This window comes from Aquila chrysaetos, chromosome 10 (genome assembly GCF_900496995.4).
Source record: "Aquila chrysaetos chrysaetos chromosome 10, bAquChr1.4, whole genome shotgun sequence".
NCBI lineage: Eukaryota > Metazoa > Chordata > Aves > Accipitriformes > Accipitridae > Aquila > Aquila chrysaetos.
In genome coordinates this window covers 14,197,075-14,215,730 of record NC_044013.1, presented here as the reverse complement: position 1 = coordinate 14,215,730, position 18,656 = coordinate 14,197,075, and the positions used below count along the sequence as shown (strand labels likewise).

General features: G+C 46.7%; 1 protein-coding gene across 3 annotated transcripts in view; it reads left to right on the top strand.

Moving 5' to 3' along the window:
• Positions 1 to 9,366, top strand: part of FGF12 (fibroblast growth factor 12) — a 237,058-nt gene extending 227,692 nt beyond the window's left edge. For all 3 annotated transcript variants that reach the window (XM_030028511.2, XM_030028510.2, XM_030028509.1), the window contains one exon: positions 8,634 to 9,366. In XM_030028511.2, coding sequence (XP_029884371.1) covers positions 8,634 to 8,752 — 119 coding nt within the window. In that variant the 3' untranslated portion in view covers positions 8,753 to 9,366. The remainder of the gene's footprint in view (positions 1 to 8,633) is intronic.
• Positions 9,367 to 18,656: the final 9,290 nt, after the last annotated feature.

Genomic DNA, 18,656 nt, shown 5'->3' with positions numbered 1-18,656 from the left:
CCTCCATCGGTGGGGTATGGCGAGGGGGAGTTTGCAACTTCAGATCTGGGGCTTCCCGGATGGGCGTGTTGGGCTGCAAGACCAGAAAGCAAGGACAATATTTGTGGCATTTCAGAAAGGTGCTGGGCTGCACTGTTAGCATTTCATCTGCTTTCCTTCCCATATAATAAACTTTGCACGTCGTCCCAAAGGGGTTTCTCAGCTTTGGGGTGCTAAAGGATGAATTTAAAAGCCCAGCAACATGAGAAGTTACTGGGAAAGGAAAGCAGCCCTTGAGCAGCCAGCAGTTCAAAAGGAATCTGATCCAGCAGTGACCGTAACATTGGGTTCTCTGTGAGAATTTTCCCAACATCATTCAGTGGGTTTCCAGTCCCATGTAGAGTCAGTAGAGATAGGATTTATCTCACCTGAATTTAGACTTTGACACTGTTTATAGTAACAGAAGATAAATGGGTCCTACCAGCACAGCTGTGGATGTACTTTATATGTCTACCCTAAGATGACTTAAATCTGTTTTTTCTCATATGTAAAGACATCTTAGTTAGTCACTGGGGGGTAGAGAAACCTTATCATAGATGTCCAAAGTTAGATGAGATGCTGTCACGCCATATGTTTTCATCACAGCATGAAGCTTCGGTGAAAGTCATGGAATTGAAGTTTTGCCCTTCTGCTGCTGACTGTACGCTACTGAAGTGTGCCACAGGCTCGTGCCAGGGCATTTTGCTTTTTGTGGGCTGGCCTCTGATAAATGGAGGGATGTAGTGTGATGAGCAGTACTTAACAGGTACTAACTTGATTCTGGAAACAAGGAGACCTCTTTTTTTCTGTTGCTTGGAAAAAGCACTCCTATTCGATCCCCAAACTAGGTATGCCTTTCTGACCTATCTCAGACCTGCCAGTGGCCACCTCAGGGACACAGCAGCCTGGGGCTGGCCTTGGCTGCCTGGCTCCGTGCCCCCTCTCTACCCCCATGTTGGCTGTGGGGTCAGGGCTGGACACGTGGAGAGAAGGAATGAACTGATGCTTTCCTGACAGGTACCACTCACAGGTGGTGGAGGACACAGCTAAATCCATGCACTAGTAGCTGTTTTAACAGCTTCCCAGCTAAGGCACAGAGGCAGACGAGCACGCGTGTGTGAGGGAAAGGCCAGTTCAGGAAGGCAGGCTGAAATCGTCTGTTGAACCACTGAAGCAAAGGGCGAGGAGAGAAATTCAACTCGGCATTCCCAGAGTATCTGTGGCCTTTGCACAGGAGATGGAGGTGTTGGAAGAGCAGAGAACGGCCTGGAGCCTCTTCTCCTGTGCTTGTTTTCAACAGCAGTTTTTCTGCAGTTGGGAGCCTTTTCTTGTTTATCTGAGGCATTAGTGGGATTGGTGCCCTATGCCCTCATTGAGTTTTGCTAAGGAACAGGGCCTGCCTCGGGCATGGGGTCTGTCACCAGCTTCTCTTCTGTCTCTTCCTCTCCTGCCTTGGCTGGGAGGAGAATCTTTTGCAAGCGCTAGCTTTCACAGCTGGGTTTCCAGCTCCTTCTGGTATTTCTTTGCTGCCTGGCTGGGTGTTGGCACTGATCAGTGCATTGCTTTGAATCCAGGCTTCTTTTTTGATGTACCGTGCGTGGTGTCAGCTGAATGGCTCAATAGTTGTCTTCTGCATACATTAAACTAGGCCATTCCTGTGGCTCTCCTCGTGGAAAGCCTTGCCTTAATAGAGGTGCCTGACCCACAGCAGAGTTCTCAGTGCAGCAAATGCAGCTCTGGCTTTCATTTTGAAAAACCCAGCCCAGCCCGAGAGCTTCCCTTTCCTGCAGTTGCATCCTCCCACGCTTGCTTCAATCACAGCTGTCACATAACCTCCCGAGCGAGTGAGCGCTTTGGAAGCTGGCAGCCAAATTAAGGGCTCCTCCACCCATTCCCTCCTCCACATGCTTTGCAGTCAGCCTCTGTGAGCGCTGCTGCATCAAAGAGCTGGCAGTCTCCCAAGCTGAGGCACGTGTCAGCTTCCCAAAGCATTCAGCTGTCTGGGACTGTGACTCCAGACGGAGGACTCTGTTCCCAAGCCTAAGATTCATTGTAGGTAGCAGAGGCTTGTGGGGAGGGCTGGAGTAAAACACGCTCAGCTCCACGTGACTTCTCTGTGCTGCATCCCTCCGAGTCTCTGCGAGCAGAGCTTGCAAGCAGAGATGTTTCAGAAAAGGGGCAATTCCTGCCCTGTTTTAACAGCTTCTTTCTCTTTGTCATCACTCTAAGGAAGTAGTCAAAGCACTCCCCTGCTATATTTGCATGTCCCTTCTGCTAAATGCTGTGGCACGCCCCAGCGTGTGGACTTTGCCGCTTATTCAGGCCAGTTCTTCGCAGCTTCTGTCTGCAGTAATGCACCCAGGTTTCCTTTTGCTCCGGTACCACCACCAGCATTAGCCCTGCCACATGATGGCTGACACAGTAATGTATGCAAAGAGAACTCTGGTCCCTTGGGAAGCAGAGGTGTTACATACATTGCTAGGAATCACTTCACCCACCGCTTCAATGGCAATTACTTCTGAGATGAAACTTCCCAGTTGTTTGCCATGTGCAGAAAAATTATGCAGCAGCTTAGTGAAGAGAGCGGTCACGGGGAAAGGAAACAGAAAAAAGCTCAGATTGTTCCCGGAGCTCATTTAACTCTCGTGACTTCATACTGCTTTCTGAATTCAGAAGTCCTCAAAATTGCAAATGGGCAGTAAACTAATAAATAAATATTAAACATCCTCCCAGATAATTTCTAAGGTCTGCATATGTGTACATGTGCATATATATACAGTGGTATCTGTGTATATACGTATGTGTGTTACCTGTGGCTTTTAGCAGCTACAGCTTTACGCTGTGCTAATCCCACAGAGTGTTTTGATTCCTGTAGATTGTCAGGATGCTGGAGGTGTTCTGTGCGAAAATCACTAGATACCAACTGGAAAAGTTTTGGGTTTTGGTTGGTAGGAGGGGTTTTTTGGTTTAGTGTAGGTAGGATTTGTTTGGTTTTGGAAATAGCATTAAGCTTGATCAATATGAAAGCACAAAAAACTTACTAAGTAATAACAGGGGAAACATTAAGTTTCTCTCCCATCTGTGCACAGGCAAAGCCAAGGCAAACAGCCTGGCAGGCAGCCGTTAATGTACTGTGTGGTGCCAGTTTTGGTTAAAAACACACATATGCAACACATTTCTTTTGATATTTTTATTTCTGATCTCTGATCATTCGAGCTAAATGAGCCCTTAAAGTGCAGACATATAGATTGAACCGGACTGCACAAGAAATTAGCTTGAGTATAATTGTCATTTAGACACCAAGCAGTCTTTTAAAGCAATTTCAGTCTCTTTAAGTGTCTGTAGTGATTAGTGCTGGACAAACATTGCCGTCCACAGTGCCTCTTGTTCTTTTAAATATCCCGACCCATCTCAAACAATGGGAGACTTTTCCAGTCACTTAAGTGAAAATTTTATCAGATGCTTATTGTGGACGTGCTCTGTTACTTGTATTTCCTTCTCCTTGAAGACATCATTTCCAGATTGCTCTCCCAAAGAGCTACATTTCATCTCGCACCTGGCCCAGGCCAGAATGCTTGTGGGGTGGCAAATCTGGCCACAGAAAGCAGAAGACAACTATTTCTGCATCTGAGTCAGCAGAGGTGCCCCTAACTCCAAACACATGGTGCCTCAGCCCTCATGACGTGAACACGTCTCAGATATGAAGGTGACCTGTTAATGACTGGTCTGATCCATTTATTACTGCTGATGAATATCCGTGTGCAAGGAACAGCAGCTAGATCTTTCCCAGTGTATTTTCCCAGGGATGCGACATCCCAGTTTTGTGATAGCAGAGTCCTCAGATGTTGCAAAGAAGTACAAGACACTGTTGAGTAGGAAGATGTGGTAGGCCTAGTGAAAATGCTTCAAAGGTGTCACCTTAATCCACAAAACATCCTAAAAAGTGTTCTTTAAGAAAAAACAACAAAACCCCATACTCTTTATCAGTCTTTATTAAGACAGCTCCTCTTTTGGGTCTGTCTTTCAAGTGGGCGGGCTTTGGTATGTTTTCTGTCCCACACTAACTCACTCGTTCATCTATCAAACTCCTAATCATCTTCTTAGATGGCAAATGCAACGTATTTTAACCATGCTTTTGCTTGGCTTTTTGTCATCCTATGCTGCGTTTCTTACCTGAACAAATTGTGATTCCATCTGGCAGCATCCTGCACATTTAGCCGCCAGATAGACGGCGAGATCAAATGCCTCTGAAATGCATCAGCTGGGACTGGGTTTAGAACACAGTAATTAGAGGCAGAAAACAAGGGTGCATAATCACTTGCTCCCTCCTGCCCCTAGCTGCTGCTCAGACAATTAATTCTCTCCATCGAAGCATTAGCTAATGCAGCCGCTACTGCAGATACCGACACCCGGAGCTGTGGCATCCGTCAAGGGAAAGAGCCCATCTCCCGGGCTGCCTGCCAGAGGATGTGTGCCCAGCCCTGCCCAGACACCGGTCCGGGCTGCCGTCGGGGCACGCGGCGATCCCGCAGGGCTAATGACCTGCCTACCTGCTAAACGGCAACTTGGGAAAAATTGGGTTCCTCCTAACTCGCTAGGGTCTGGAGCAGGGAAAGCCAGGAGTGAAGCTGGGTGGAGGGATATATCTAAGGTCCTTCAATAAGCTTTTCCCCATATTCTAGAGGAAGGAAATGGAGTTTGTTGCATCCCCTGAAGCTCCTCAACTTGCAGCCACGCCGAGTGAAAAATACTAGGATCAGGTCAGAAATGGTGCGTGTTTCCCAGACTCAGGTGGTCCCTGAGGCCCGGGGAAGCGGCACAGGGTGATTTTGGTTTCACTGTTTGGGTGGTGTGCCAGTGCCACGCCTGGGAAGCAGAAATGAGGCTGGGATCCTGTGCCGGCGCATAGGCAAGAGATTGAGCTGTTCCTGGGTGACAGGCAGCCCCCTCCGTGCCTTCGCCTTCGGGAAGGATGCTCCCCGCCCCCCCCTTCCCCCTTGCTTGTACCCCCGGTCTCTTTCCTGCCTAATTTGCGAGTTGTTTCTTTGTGCAGAATTGTTTCCTTGTGCGTGGGAATGGCAGGCACTGCTGCTTAGCTGGGAAGCAGGGAGTCGAAAGCCACAAGAACCAGACATGGGCACAGCTCCACTGCTGCTCACCCCCTTCTATTTACGCCTGTGGCTCTTCAGCAGATCAAGCTAACGGCACTTTCCAATTAAAGCATGAATATGGATGTGTTGATTAGAATCTGGGACATAGGAGCTGATTATCTGATTGAAGCTCCAAAGCATTAGCTTGGTTTCCAGACATTAAGGGCTGTATTTGGCTTGGTGTGTGGGTGTGGGTGGGTGGGAGAAGCAAGGCAAAGCAGGGAGGGGACTCTTGTTCTAGCCAAGTTGCTCATCCTTCCAAAGCTGCCTTGTGCTGCGTGCACCAGCAGACCTCCCAAGCGTCTGGGCGTGCCGACTGTCACACTGCTGCTAGTTTACCTTGATGCAGGTGACAGGGGAGGTGTGTTTTCACACACACACACACACACAGGGACCCCAAACAGACCTGTCAGTGAGTGCTGCTAGTCCTGAACCACAAAGATGTACTTTAAAGCTGGGAAGATCTGGGAACTCACGACAGTCCATTTGCAAACGTCCCCCCCTCCCCGGTCCGTGACTAACATCTCCGCGTGTGAGTCACACTCAAGCTTCCTCAGTACAAGGAGTAACAAACTGCAGTCCAAGAGCCTGTGTTGCACAACATGTCACACCGTCCCGAAAAGCCCGCGCGTGTGCAGCTGTGTGCATACGCACCCGTGTGCGTGCACACACCTGTGTGTCGCAGTGCACACGGGTTTGCAGCTGCCGCTGAGCGATGGCCATAGCTTAGCACACGTGCGCAAGCCTCTTGTGTAGGAGAATACCCAGGCACTATCTTGTGCCTGATGCCATATAAATACTGCATACACTGATACTGTAGGTGTATCTAAATACTGAAAATACACTTGTCCTATGCTGCTGCAGATTTTCTGGCATGGTCTGTTGGCACAGCCTGTCTGGTACAGAGACTTTGACAGCTCTGTCTGAAAAGCACAATGTGAGCAGACTCCAGCCATGCCCCATGTCAGTACTTGTATCATGCACTAGACTGGAAGATAAACTTATAATTCCTGCCCTGTTTGCTAGCTAGGTACAGGGTTTCCTTAATTTTTAGCTGCAAATGTTGTTTACTTCTGTAGCCTAATTTATATTCATTACTCTGTGGGCCGCCTTAGCAGCTCAGTGGTTTTGCCCAAAGGCCAAGGTGAGAGGCAGGGAGCTGAGGAAAGGCAACGTGCCATGGTGCTGCTGCTGCGGGCTTTGCTCAGGCTCAGCCCTTGTGGTTAAGCATCTGGCCCAGCCTGAAGGGGTGTTGGGGATGGATGTGAGCGAGATGAGCTTAGTACACGCAGCTGCCTGCGGGAAGAGCTCATGGAGGTCCTGCCAGCTTGGGAACCAGAGAGGTCAGGGTGAAGACAACACTGCACTTGAGACAGAGCTTTGTATATGGAATGTCAGGGGCACTGGGGCAATGCTGGCACAAATACCCAGCTCTGCTGGGCAAACATCTCATCAGAGAATAAGGTCGGTCACAGAAGTGATGTGCATCCTCAGTGTCATCAAAAGGCTCTGCAGCTCAGGCTAAGAAATCAGAAGGGTACAGGTTTTTCTCATTTGTTAACCTTTGCATACTGTTCTTTAAGATTTCATTAGGTGCTTTGCCACATCAGGCAAATTTGCCATCACCAGGTTGTTGAGTGACACTCACCAAGATATGAGGGGCAGCTCAGCAGCAGAAAGGGGATGTGAGAGCCCTTTTTCTTCTGTTGCCGCTGTGCTACACGCTTTCCTTGCAGCATGCAGACAGCATCAGTAGTCTGGGCAGCTGACGGGCAGTCCTGGCATTGCTCATCCTGGCCCAGACCCATGGGACAAGTCATTCATTTTCTCTTTTTTCTCATTTTCATCAAAAAACAGCTCCAGTAGCAGTAACAGTTTGCAGAGTGGTACCTGCCTTGCAGCCACACTGGGAAGCCCAGCTAGTGTGTGTGTTTAAACTGCTTTGAAAGCCTTGCATGAAAAATGCTCTATGGGAAAAGTAGTATTTTTTCACTGCACATATATTCAATGCAATATCCCTCCTATTAATACACAGTTGACCGCACTTTATCTCTGTCCTGTATTGTTACGCACTGCTATAACTGTTTATCTAGCTAGGAGTAAAATGCAGAGTAATAATGTCATTTGCAGCCTGCCTCTAATTGCCAGGATTTATTTGCAAATAAGGGGAGGTTATAAATATAAGCGCTTACATTGCCTTTTTACACATGGAGTATTTTTTTCACTTCTTCAGATAATTTTTGGAATTTTGTTCTTGTTGATTACCTGGAACCAAAACCTGATGGGCTCTATTCCCTGTGTTTGAGCTCTGTGCCGCTGTTTGTGACATGACAGCTGTACAAAATGAAGCAGTACACGATCATTTTTTTCTGTCCTAATTTTTGCAAAGATCCGGGCATGACATTTGCAGTCTGGACCTACCTCAAGTTCTCAACTCCAAGGTGCCTGCCCTTGAGATGCCTCACTATTTCAATCACATCTACACCCCACCACATTTGCAATGAGCTCATCAGAGATGCTCTCTTTGGTGTGAGACACTGAGCTGCTCAGCGTGTGCCGCTGCTCTGGCACACTTCACATGGGACAAGGACAGCCATGAGGACTTAGTCCACATGGTGAGTTGGATAAATGCTTTATGCTGCACAGGACATGGGGATGTGCCATGCCTTGGGCAGACGTTGCCTTCTCAGGCTGTCTAGGCTCCAGCAAGTACATTTTTATAGGACGTACATTGCTTAGCCAGGGTCTGGAGAGAAGGTGCTCTCCATCCACCTTGCTCTCAGGTGCTGCCAGGTGACAGCACAGAGCTGGGATGGCTCCTGGCTCGCTCTCACTGAACTCATCCCCATGTGTCTGCTCACGGCCTTGGCCTTGGCTGGCTGTCCTGATTTACAGGGGATAAAATAAGAAGTGCTGAGAGCAGACTGCGGCTTTTGGTTGAAGGAGCCAAATGGGCTTGAGTCACCACTTCCAGATCCAGAGCTTAACACCCAGAAGGCTTGGATGGCTCAGATGCAAGTGTAGTTTTGATTCAAGACTCTCTAAGGGCTTCTTCTTGGAGGTTAAGGGCTGGGGACCGGGTAATTCTTGGACCTGTTATTAGATGATAATCAGCATCTCAAGACAATACGTGGTGCTGTGAACTGGAATGTTTATTTTATATATATGAATATAACATGAAAAAACAGTAAAGCACAGAAAACCTAGAAAGACTTCTCTGTGAGAAATCCCCTGTTTCTATCTGTGCCTTTGGAAGACTCCAGAGACAGTAGCATCTGACTGGCAGCAAGGGCAGGTAACAGATCCTGCCTGGTAACAGGATCTACTGCTGGGTCACGGAAGTTTCTGTAAGTGTGTGTTTGTATTGGGGCTGGGATTTCAGCCTCATATACAATGAAAGAATTCATTGTGGTCACTAATGTCTGTGACATCAGGGTTGTTAATGGGTTTCTTTTCTGTTTGCAGTGTGCATGTACAGAGAGCCATCGCTGCATGAAATTGGAGAAAAACAAGGACGCTCAAGAAAAAGTTCAGGGACACCAACCATGAATGGAGGCAAAGTTGTTAATCAAGACTCGACATAGCTGACAAATACCCTCCCTTCTTCCAACTCCTCCCCTCCCACCCACCTACCCACCCCACCTGGCGAAACCACACTGAGACGACGACAACTGAGCAAGGCAGGACCTACTGGTAGTGGCTAGGAGTCCGAACTCCAGAATCTTTCTTTGTGTAGGACGAGGAAATGGGATCCCAGATCCTGCCTGTTGCAACGTTTTAAAAAACAAAAACAACAAAAAAAGTGAAGAAAAAATGTTTTAAATCAGGACTCCATTAACATTTTCAAAAGCAAACTGTTTGCTCTGTGATCAAAGGGGGAAAAAATCTCATCTCTGCATAATAATAATAATAACAACTAATAAATATAATAATAATAATAATAATAATAAAGATGTTACCTTTAAAAATAAAACAAAGCTTTTGGAAAATTGAACTTAGCATATGATGTGCGAGAAACACGTGGGAAACGCAGCCTGGGACTGTGCTTTCTGTCTTATACTTTCACCTCACGTTCACACCACTGTTTTTTCCATCCCTGCTTCCCTGGGGATGGATGGTATTTTTCACAAAGGAGGAAAGGTAGGGATGGATTATGACTGTGTTTGCTCTGCTATCAATAAAATATGGCCTGTCCGAATTAGGAGTCTGACAGTTATGGGCAACAAACTAACTACTCTGTATTCAGCTTTTTCCATCTACATTCAAACACTGTGTAGTTATTTGTTGCTAGTGTCACTGTGTGAGTATGTTTGACCCAAGTCTGGCATTTTATGCCTTTTTATCATAATTATTTATATTTATGGGCTTGTTTTACTGTATTAGTTGCCAGGGGAATTTTGGAAATGGGTTTTCAGGTCTCGCAGGATGAAATGATCATATTTATTAGGGAGAGTTAGAAGATAAAGGGAAGGAGGGATGGCTGCTTGCTTTAAAATACGAAACAGAGCAAGAAACACTACTGAAATCCTTGCTGTCAGATGGAAACCACGAGGCATGTGCTATGTGAGAGGGTGGCAGGGATTTCAGTGATGGGAAGAGGGGTGTGGGGAGGGAGTAGGTGGGGTGTGCAGAGGAGGTGGCAGCTATAGGGGACTGTGGGTGGTTGTGCCTGTCCAGCAGTGCCAGGGCGAGGAGATGTTGCCGTTTCCTTCTAGCAGCCGGGCTCTCCCTAAGTGTAAGGCTCCACACGCATCTCATTTTACACATGTTCAAAGCCGAGACTACAAACTCCTTTAATCCAAAGCCTTACCGCTGCCAAGCCTGTTATGGGATGAGAACCCCTGCGATGCTGCAGCAGCCTCGGTATGGGTGTGGGTACGTGTCTCACAAGTGCCGGGCTGCAGATGCTGGAGACACACTTCAGAGGTAACGAATTCACAGCTAGGGAAAGGCAAGGAAGAGGGCGATGGGGTGATATATGCTCAGCACTGAGCCCACCTGCAGCAACTAGAGCATTAGTGGGGCTTTGCAAGTCCCTCCCTGTCTGGCACTTTCTCTCCTTGTAGTTTGGGGGTCAGCAGGGACCCACACACCCTCGCTCCTATGGTGCTACTGAAACAGGGCGATATGGGCAGATGCCCTCTGCCCACACATATTAACTTCAGTCTCTGACCTCTTTTGACACCCAGGGCCTGCAGGCAGGAGCAGCAAATCCTAGAGGTGATACAGTTGCTGTTAAAAAAACAGGCACTGCCCTGTCTGTGGTGTCCGGGAAGTTTTTGCTGCTCAGACCATGGTTATAGCTCCTGTGAGAGGTGAAAAGCAAAATGAATAAGCAAATGCCCAAGGGCCTGGAAGAGGGGTAATGGGTTAGAACAGCTTGTTATATGCTGGGAAACAGCCTAAAGCCTTGCTATTACAAGCCGGGCGGGAGCGTTTGTGTCATTCATAAATTATAGCCATACATGAAATACCAAATACCACCTTAATTCTTGAGGTTTCTTCGCGATCATGGCCAATGCCTCAGCTGGCTAGCAGCTACACGCTGCAAAGCTGCTGTGGCTGTGGGAGATGGGGAGTGCCTGGACTGGCCGTGGCTCTCCCTGCAAAGTGGCTGCTGACCTGGGCACCTCCAGCCCCACGGCACGTGCCAGCGCGGTGTGCGGCAGGGCTCGGTGAGCGGCTCCGTACAGGCGCAGAGCAAGTGGGGAAAGCTAAGGAGAGCGCCAAATTTCAAGGTTATGGAAGACTCCCAGGATCAGCATGAAGGAATGAATTTCAAGCATGTCCTTTTGTGTTTCGAAAAGCTGAAACCTTGAAATAAAGAGCCTCTTACCATGGCTCTGCCGCTTAATGCTGCACATATGGGCAGCCCCTCCATGCTATAGGGACACAGAGGGTACCAGTGCCTGTGTGCCACCAGCAAGCACCACCAAGGTTTATCTGGGGCTGCCAGTCACGTCAGAGTGACTTACTCCTGCCCTCCTTGGAGCCCGCAGTCCCACAACACTGGGGCAAGGTCACTAATACATGGTCAGCTTGGGAACATCCCCCCGCCCCCAGCCCCATCTGGTAAATCCATTGCCTACATTTCAGCTCCCTCACAAACTAAAGGGCACCCCAAATTAAGGGGGGGGGCACGGGGGTGGTGGTGGTGCTGCTTACTCAGAGAGTAATGTACATTCAAAGAAATGGAGCCTCAAGACCAATATGTTGAGCTAGCAGGTCCCTGAATTAACCAAGCCACCGAACACCCAGGCCATGGTTTAGGCACTAAGGCACAGCCTTTCTCAGCTGCCCTCCTGGCAGGAAAGCCCATCACCTACCACAGAAGAGAACATCCACAGCACACCTTGGTATCACAAGCCTCTTCTGGACCCAGCCATGGGCAAGTTGCCAAGGTCACTGATGTCATCTAGAGCAGATCCAGCATGAGAGACCAGAACTTGCTGTAACCATGTGTGCAGGATGCCCTTTGCCTAAGACCCCAGAAAGCCATAGGCAACAGCAGAGCCAGTCCTGCCATGTGCTAATTTTTCCATTGTGTATATATCTCATCACTTCCCACATTGGGCTTTTGCCTTTATAATTGTCTTTGGCCAAATCATTGCAAGAGTCCCTGGAAATGCCACTTACAGGCCCAAATGTCAAAATAATCTGCTCCCTCAGTCCATTGTGTTTGAGCTAATATCACCTTCATGCAACACTCTCTGAGCTGACCCGTAATGAGAGCGAATTAATCCTGCTCACACCTAGAGTCTGTGCTACCGCAGAGCAGGTCTTCTGCCACGTATTGTAAGTGCATGCTGGCTTTCCTTGCTGCCTGCTTAGCCCTGGCAAACCATGAGCCACATATGATGGCACACACCACCATAAAACCCTCCCACATACCTTAGGAAGTACTGTGTGCTGCTTGACCTCTAAGGAAACTGCAAAAATCAGCTCGTGGTGTAATGCAGGGACTCTTGATATCAGGATAGCCCAAAAACCAGTGAGGCTGCACAGCCCAGCTCCACAGTGTCCATGTGCACCAGCACCTGACTGGGAGCTGCTCAGCTCTGGGTGGCCCAATACCCTCCAGATGCCTCGGACAGCCCAGGGAGATCCATGGCTTGCAGGTACCACACAGGGCTTCAGGCTTTTTTTTTTTGCTCAAGTGCCTTGCAAGCTTTCTCCCCAGGCCATATTTCGAAGAGGTGCTGTGGGTTTTGTTGATTATCCATCTACCACCTCCCAATCTGCAGGGAAAAGGGAGTCCACAGAGATTTTTCCTGCTTTGAAGTTCATACAGTCTAGGCATTGTGTCTCGCTGTTATTGTTCAGTGTCAAAGAAGTCCTGATGAGTGACGTTTCTTATGTTTCTTTCTTTAGCCACACATGCCACAAGCATTTAGGGAGCTTTGTGACTCAGTTTAACATTATAGTGACTACAACCCTGGTTTAACCTACATGTGATACTAGCAGGACAAATTCCCTTCCTAGCTATGTTGGCATGGCACTGGGCAAACATCTAGAACAGAAAATGGCCAAGAAAAGTAAATGATAAAAAAGAAAGATGTTTTCATCTTACCTGGCCCATGGTAACTGTTAACTCTACTAAGTCTGCAGCAAACCTTTGCCCTCTGAATAACGGATGCTGCTGTAGAAGATCTTGGATGTTAGAAGTCCAGCAGCAGAAAACACTTCACAGCACAGAAATATGGGTACATTTAAAGCATTCATTTTGTCTCACCCTAGTTTGGTTTTTAATAATTGTGATGTTGGCAGTGTTCTGGCAGTACATGGTACGCAACACAGCTCTTCTCACCTATGCATCAAAGGCAAAACCTGATAACATGGCTCCAGTTTGGACCATCAGGAATTTACTAGGAAAAAAAAAAAAATGCACAAAAAGATACCGGCATCACAAGCATGCCATACTGCTCCAGCAAGTTATGCCACAAGTGTCAGCACTGGCGTGTGACAACATGCCAGTTGAAAGTGAAGTTGACACTCAACAAAGCAATTTATGAAAGTTGTCTGTCAACAACATTTTTTTGTTTATGCTCAGATAAGGTCTGGCTGATAGAGCTCCACACAATCCTTCAAGCCGCCACAGGCCTCACTTTACACCTTTACATCTTAAACTGCACTGATTGTGCACCATGAGTGTTACTGCCCCAGAAAGACATCATTGCTGTGCTCTCTGGGCAAAGTTGAAACAAGCAGTGGTGTAAGCTCCCCGGGCTGATTAGAGCTTGCAGGAAATGAAGTGTGCAATCCTTCCTAGTCTCATGCCGGCAAAACTGCAGCATATATGTATGGTAGACATGAAAAAACTGTCTTTTTGAAGACTACAGTTCCCCCCAAAAGAAGGCACAGAATTACAGAATTCTCAGTAGTTAGAGCAAAAAAACCCAACCTTTGCTAGTGGGCACACCCTAAAATACACTACTTTTTGTCATGGGGGGGGGGGGGGGGGGGGGGGGGGGGGATGTTGGCCCCCAAACATGTCCAACACTAGACCTCTATTAACTGTGGCATAGTTTAGCCCTGGTCCTAGAAGGAAGGGCTCAGTTTGTATGTCACTTTGCATGAAGGGAAAGAAAAAAAAAAAAGGACGACAAGAAAAGACACAAGTGAGTGTCTTCAGGGACAGATTCCTCTCCCAAAACTGGAACAAAATCTTTAGTTGCTGCTATCAGAAGACCCACTGCACACACCTAGGAGTAAAATCAAAAGAAACACCACTGTAGTTCCTCAGTGAAGCAGTTTTCCATGTCATTCATGTCTTCCCTCTCCCACAACAATGCTTCAGCATTTAGGGTAATTGAAGGCTGTTTCCATGGAGTAAAAGGCAGCAAGGCTTACATCTTCCTCACCAGCATGGAGTAAAGCTTGACTCTCCTGCTTCAGCTGCTGAGCAACAATCATGGCATCAACCAATTTCCCCATGTTCTTCTTAGACACCTTGATTAAGGACAGAAAAGAATCCCATAGCCAGGCTGATGATACATTTTTAGCATCACATTTAAGCAGATCAACATCTCAAAACTGCTCAAACCTTTGTGGCCACAAAGTTAAAGCTAAGTAACTATGGTTTCAGGACAGAGCATTTCTTTTCATGATATTTGGATAACTAACTAACTGCTGCATGCTCATAAAGTTGGACATCTTCCCAGCCTGCCTCCCTTTTGGACTTCAGGCACCTTCTCTTTGGCAAAGGAGGTCTAGGTCAGCATGGCTCCAGGGCTTATCTCACCACTGCAAACACTTGTGATGGTGCAAGGAGATCGCACAGGCTCCAGAGCATTCTCACCTAAGGCAACTGGAGGATCAGTGCAGAAAGATTTGACCTTTTATGGCTTTCTGGAAAGGACAAGTTCACTGGTCAAACAACTGCTTGAAAAGAGAGAATGGGTGTTGTTTCATTCAAACCACACTCTGGTGTAGGTATGGGAATAATTCATATTTGGGAAATGCCATTAATGTTTACTGAGCAATACAAATGGATCTGGGTGCACTCTCTCAAGAAAAAAAAAAAGGCATTACCAATTATTAAAAAAAAAAGTGTCTGGGTACGAGATCTGAGGAGAAGCAGAGGATAACCCTCCCAAGAGTCTATTAAGAATGGGTTATATATTGTTCCATTTTCCATGCTCATTACAATCACTGCCCCAATAATAGCTGCATGCTGTGCCTTTTTCTATTCTAGTACAATTTTCCCCATGGGAACTAAATATCTCAGTTTAAATACTGAGCAGAGCTGGTAGAAGGCGGCAGTATGTTTCTGCTGTGCTAACCTTGTGTGTAATCTGCCTCTTAGGTAACTGGTTACTACCCTTCTTTCTCATTGCTTGATACAAAAATGAAGGGGCATCACAGGGGAGAAGGAAACGATCAGTCAGACAGTCAAATTAAACGACATTGTGAAGGTCAAAGTATGTCAGATTTAATGTCTTTCAGAAATTAAGGCTTTGGTGAATTTAATTCCTTGAGCTCTTGAGAAAAATTGCGGGGAGAAAAGCAATCAGTGGCTCCATCTTAGCGCCAGTCCCTAAACTAGGACTTTGGTGACATTTAAGTCTCTATATCCAGCTCCTGCATGCAGTGATGCTTTCCTTTCTCAGGGGTCAGAGTCTCCCTGTGAGCTCGTCCTCGCTGAGTCCTCGGGGCATCCCGGTACAAACAAGACGGAGCAGTTTCTGCTTGGGCAGCAGTGGGATCCCAAGCCAAGTACTCTGCTCAGGCTTTCAGGTGATGGCCCAAACCAGAGGGGCTCCTCGCAGAGCCCTCCCCATGGCACCACACACCTCCTCCGGACATGCCAGGAAAGTCAAGAAAACAAGGCTCAATATCCCCGGCAATTCTGCTTCCAAGGACCCTGACTTGTGCAGACTCCATAGAGAGAACCCCAAAATCTGCACCACAGAGACGTCAGCCCTCCTCTTACGGTGCTCCTAGTCTGTGCCCACTGTGCCCGAAGTCTCCCCGCACTGGCAAGCAGCCCTGCTGCAGGGGTGGTACGAGGTTCACCACGGTTTGGCTTGTGAAGTGGTCTGATCATATGGTAACGGAACCCTGCAAAGGCAAAGCGCTTCTGATTCGACTGTGCCTCCGAGGGGTCACTTACACGCTGTGACTCCGACACTGCCTCTTATTAATTTTATTTTCCAACTTACTGCACAAGCTGGCAAGTGAAATAGTTCCACTCAATTCACCGTTAAACAAAGAGGCAAGCCAGTGCATAGAACACAAGCTTTGCTTGACATCGTTAACTCAATTTGAAGATCAAAAAGAGGTGTGTTTAACTTTGCATTATCTTCATTTTTAATTTCCACTATTTTCTGTGCTTCCTGCTATCAGACAGAACGGAAAGCAGAACTAATAGGGAAAACACTGACTTCTGGTGTGGAAGCGGGAAACATTATCTCACAAACAGATGGATAATCTAGTGATTCCCAGCTCAGTCATACATCTACAAAAGTTCCTCTGGGCTTCAAATGGGTAGTTTTCATGTGAGCGTGTAATGAACTTTCATAAAGTCACATTTAGGGCACTGCAAGGCTTGCCCTTCACCAGCGAGTTCAAGTCATTCTCCTAGCAAGGTTTATGGGCTGCAGTGTAGGACCTAAATCTGGATTCAAACTGTGCAGTGTGTGGAACCAGAGCTTCCCAGGAAAAGCTCCCCACAGGGACTCAGAGACCTAAATCTGCTGTGGAAGAAGGTCTAATTCAAATTCACCATCTTTGCACTCCCCTTCCATATTTTTCCCTATAAAACCAAACCCAACTTCTAAATCCTATGCTCACCTCTGTTTTCTTGAATCTCCAAATAAAAACACTGGAGTATTTCAGAATTTTATTGCAACTGTAGGACTGAATAGGCCTTTTATAAAGTGGTAGCATTTAAAACAAGAAAAAAGTTAAGTATCAGATATATCTGATTGCCAAGGAGCATGATAACCTAGCTCTAGACATGCCCAAACCTTGGAGTCCACATCCATGTAGAAATTTAATTTTGGCTGTTGCAGCTTGAGCCCACCTATTATTAATTCAGTAAAACTATTTTTCTGTTCAGAAATATGTTCCTTGGGAGAAGCTTCTGCAAACACATCAGCAGGTGGTGGCTTCAGAGAGAGACCAAGTGGATGCATTCCTGAGAGTCAAAGCTGGGGGTACTTTAAATAGAAAGACAAGTTCATCAGTGAAATGAAATCTTTCTAAAGGCAGCATGAGCTGGTTCCACGTTCTTTGTAAAATAGTTGCCTGCTCCTACAGATCTGCAGGGATAAATTTTACACCATGGTAGCTTGTACTAAAACAACTGGCAAAAAAATAAACAAAAAAGCCCCAACAGTTCCATACTGCCACACACCTGGATTTTGCTTTGTTTTGGAAGCTTTAAGGAGTTGAGAATCAAACTCACCCTCAGGGCAACTCCAATGAAATCAATGTGCAACCCTGGGAATTAATCTGGCCCAAGCCTCATTTTCTCTATAACTGCAGGAGCCAAGGTCATTTTCCCATCTGGATTTTGCAGATGCTTTTGCACATACTGATGAGTTATACCTTTTATCAAACCTTGACCATCATTTTCAGGGCTAGAAAATTATTTCACAGTATCAGAGGATCACAGGAAATAGCATGAAGACTCTTGGTGTTCAAATCCAGACCTTGCTATTTGCCACTTTTCCTGTGTCCCCCAAAGCCATATACAGTATCTTTCCACAGGTCAGTGCAAGACTTTGCCCTCCTTTGTCTCCAAAATGTTTCCCTTAATGCTGGAGGACACCATTCATCCTTTATATTTACTTAAGGGAAGCTCCTCTTTTCCACATCTGCAGGATTTATCTAACAGTGTGACCAGCATTTTTCTGCTGGTTGAAGGACTGAGAAGGACAAACTGTAAGCATAACTTTTTCTTTTTGGGGGGACAGCGTGTCTGTCTGTCTATCTATCTACAGCCTTGTTCCCCTCTTATCTCATCAGTAATACCCCTTGTACCACTACACATGATGTCTGGATGGATCTGACGCTGCAGGAATCTCTGATGACAACAGAGCATCTTGCAGTCAGGCTGCCTTAGACCTTGACTTGGTCAGCACCTTAGAAATTGCTTTTGAGTAGTCGAGGGCAAAGACCTAGTGCGAGCATGCAATTAGGGCAATCATTCCAAGGTCCAAAAAAGTAGATGGGTCAAAAAATGCAGCAAGGATTGGCTGCAGACACCATCACAAGGTGGTGTGTCAGACATGCTGGCCAAGTCTCCACCTGATACATCCAGCCTCATTATGGTGAAGAAGACATGCCATTCAAGACATGGTAGTGATTATAAGTCAATATATTGGAGATTAAGGGTCTGCAAAAGCAATTCCTGCCTATCAGCAGACTGCACAAGAGTATCTGTGCATCCCCTTTTACCCTAGGCTTAGTATGAGCATGTCACCTCCTCAGTCTATAGACTGGGGTGCTAAAACACACAGATGCTAGCTACAAAGTAATAACACTGGGAAATTTGTGGTTTGTGATATTTTAATATCCTGAGCAGAGGATTATTTGCTGTTTAGTGTGCTTTAAAATGTTCTCCTTCTGCTCAATTGATAGCTTTACTGCTCCTGGACAGAATAACAAACAGCTGTGCTGTTAAAATAAAAGAGATCCTTTGGATCATCTCAGGGCAGCATCTTGGCAGTCTTGGAGCCACGGTGACTTGTGGAAAGGGTGAGTGGTTTTGGGGCAGATTTGCCAGCTGGTGCAGGCACTTGCAGCTGCTTAGAGTTCATGTAAAAAAGATCTCATTGCAGATTATTAAAAGCAGAGAGGACAGTTGTAAATCATAGAGTCTTACCTCTTGTGTAACAGAGACTAGTGACTGACTTAGGACCAGAAGTCATAGATGAGCTTGAGCAGAGGTACCCAGCTGGGCGATGGAAATGCTGCTCTAGTTTGCTGGAATTTCACATGCCAATATTGTATTTCCATGATGCAGCAGAGAGTTCATCCAGA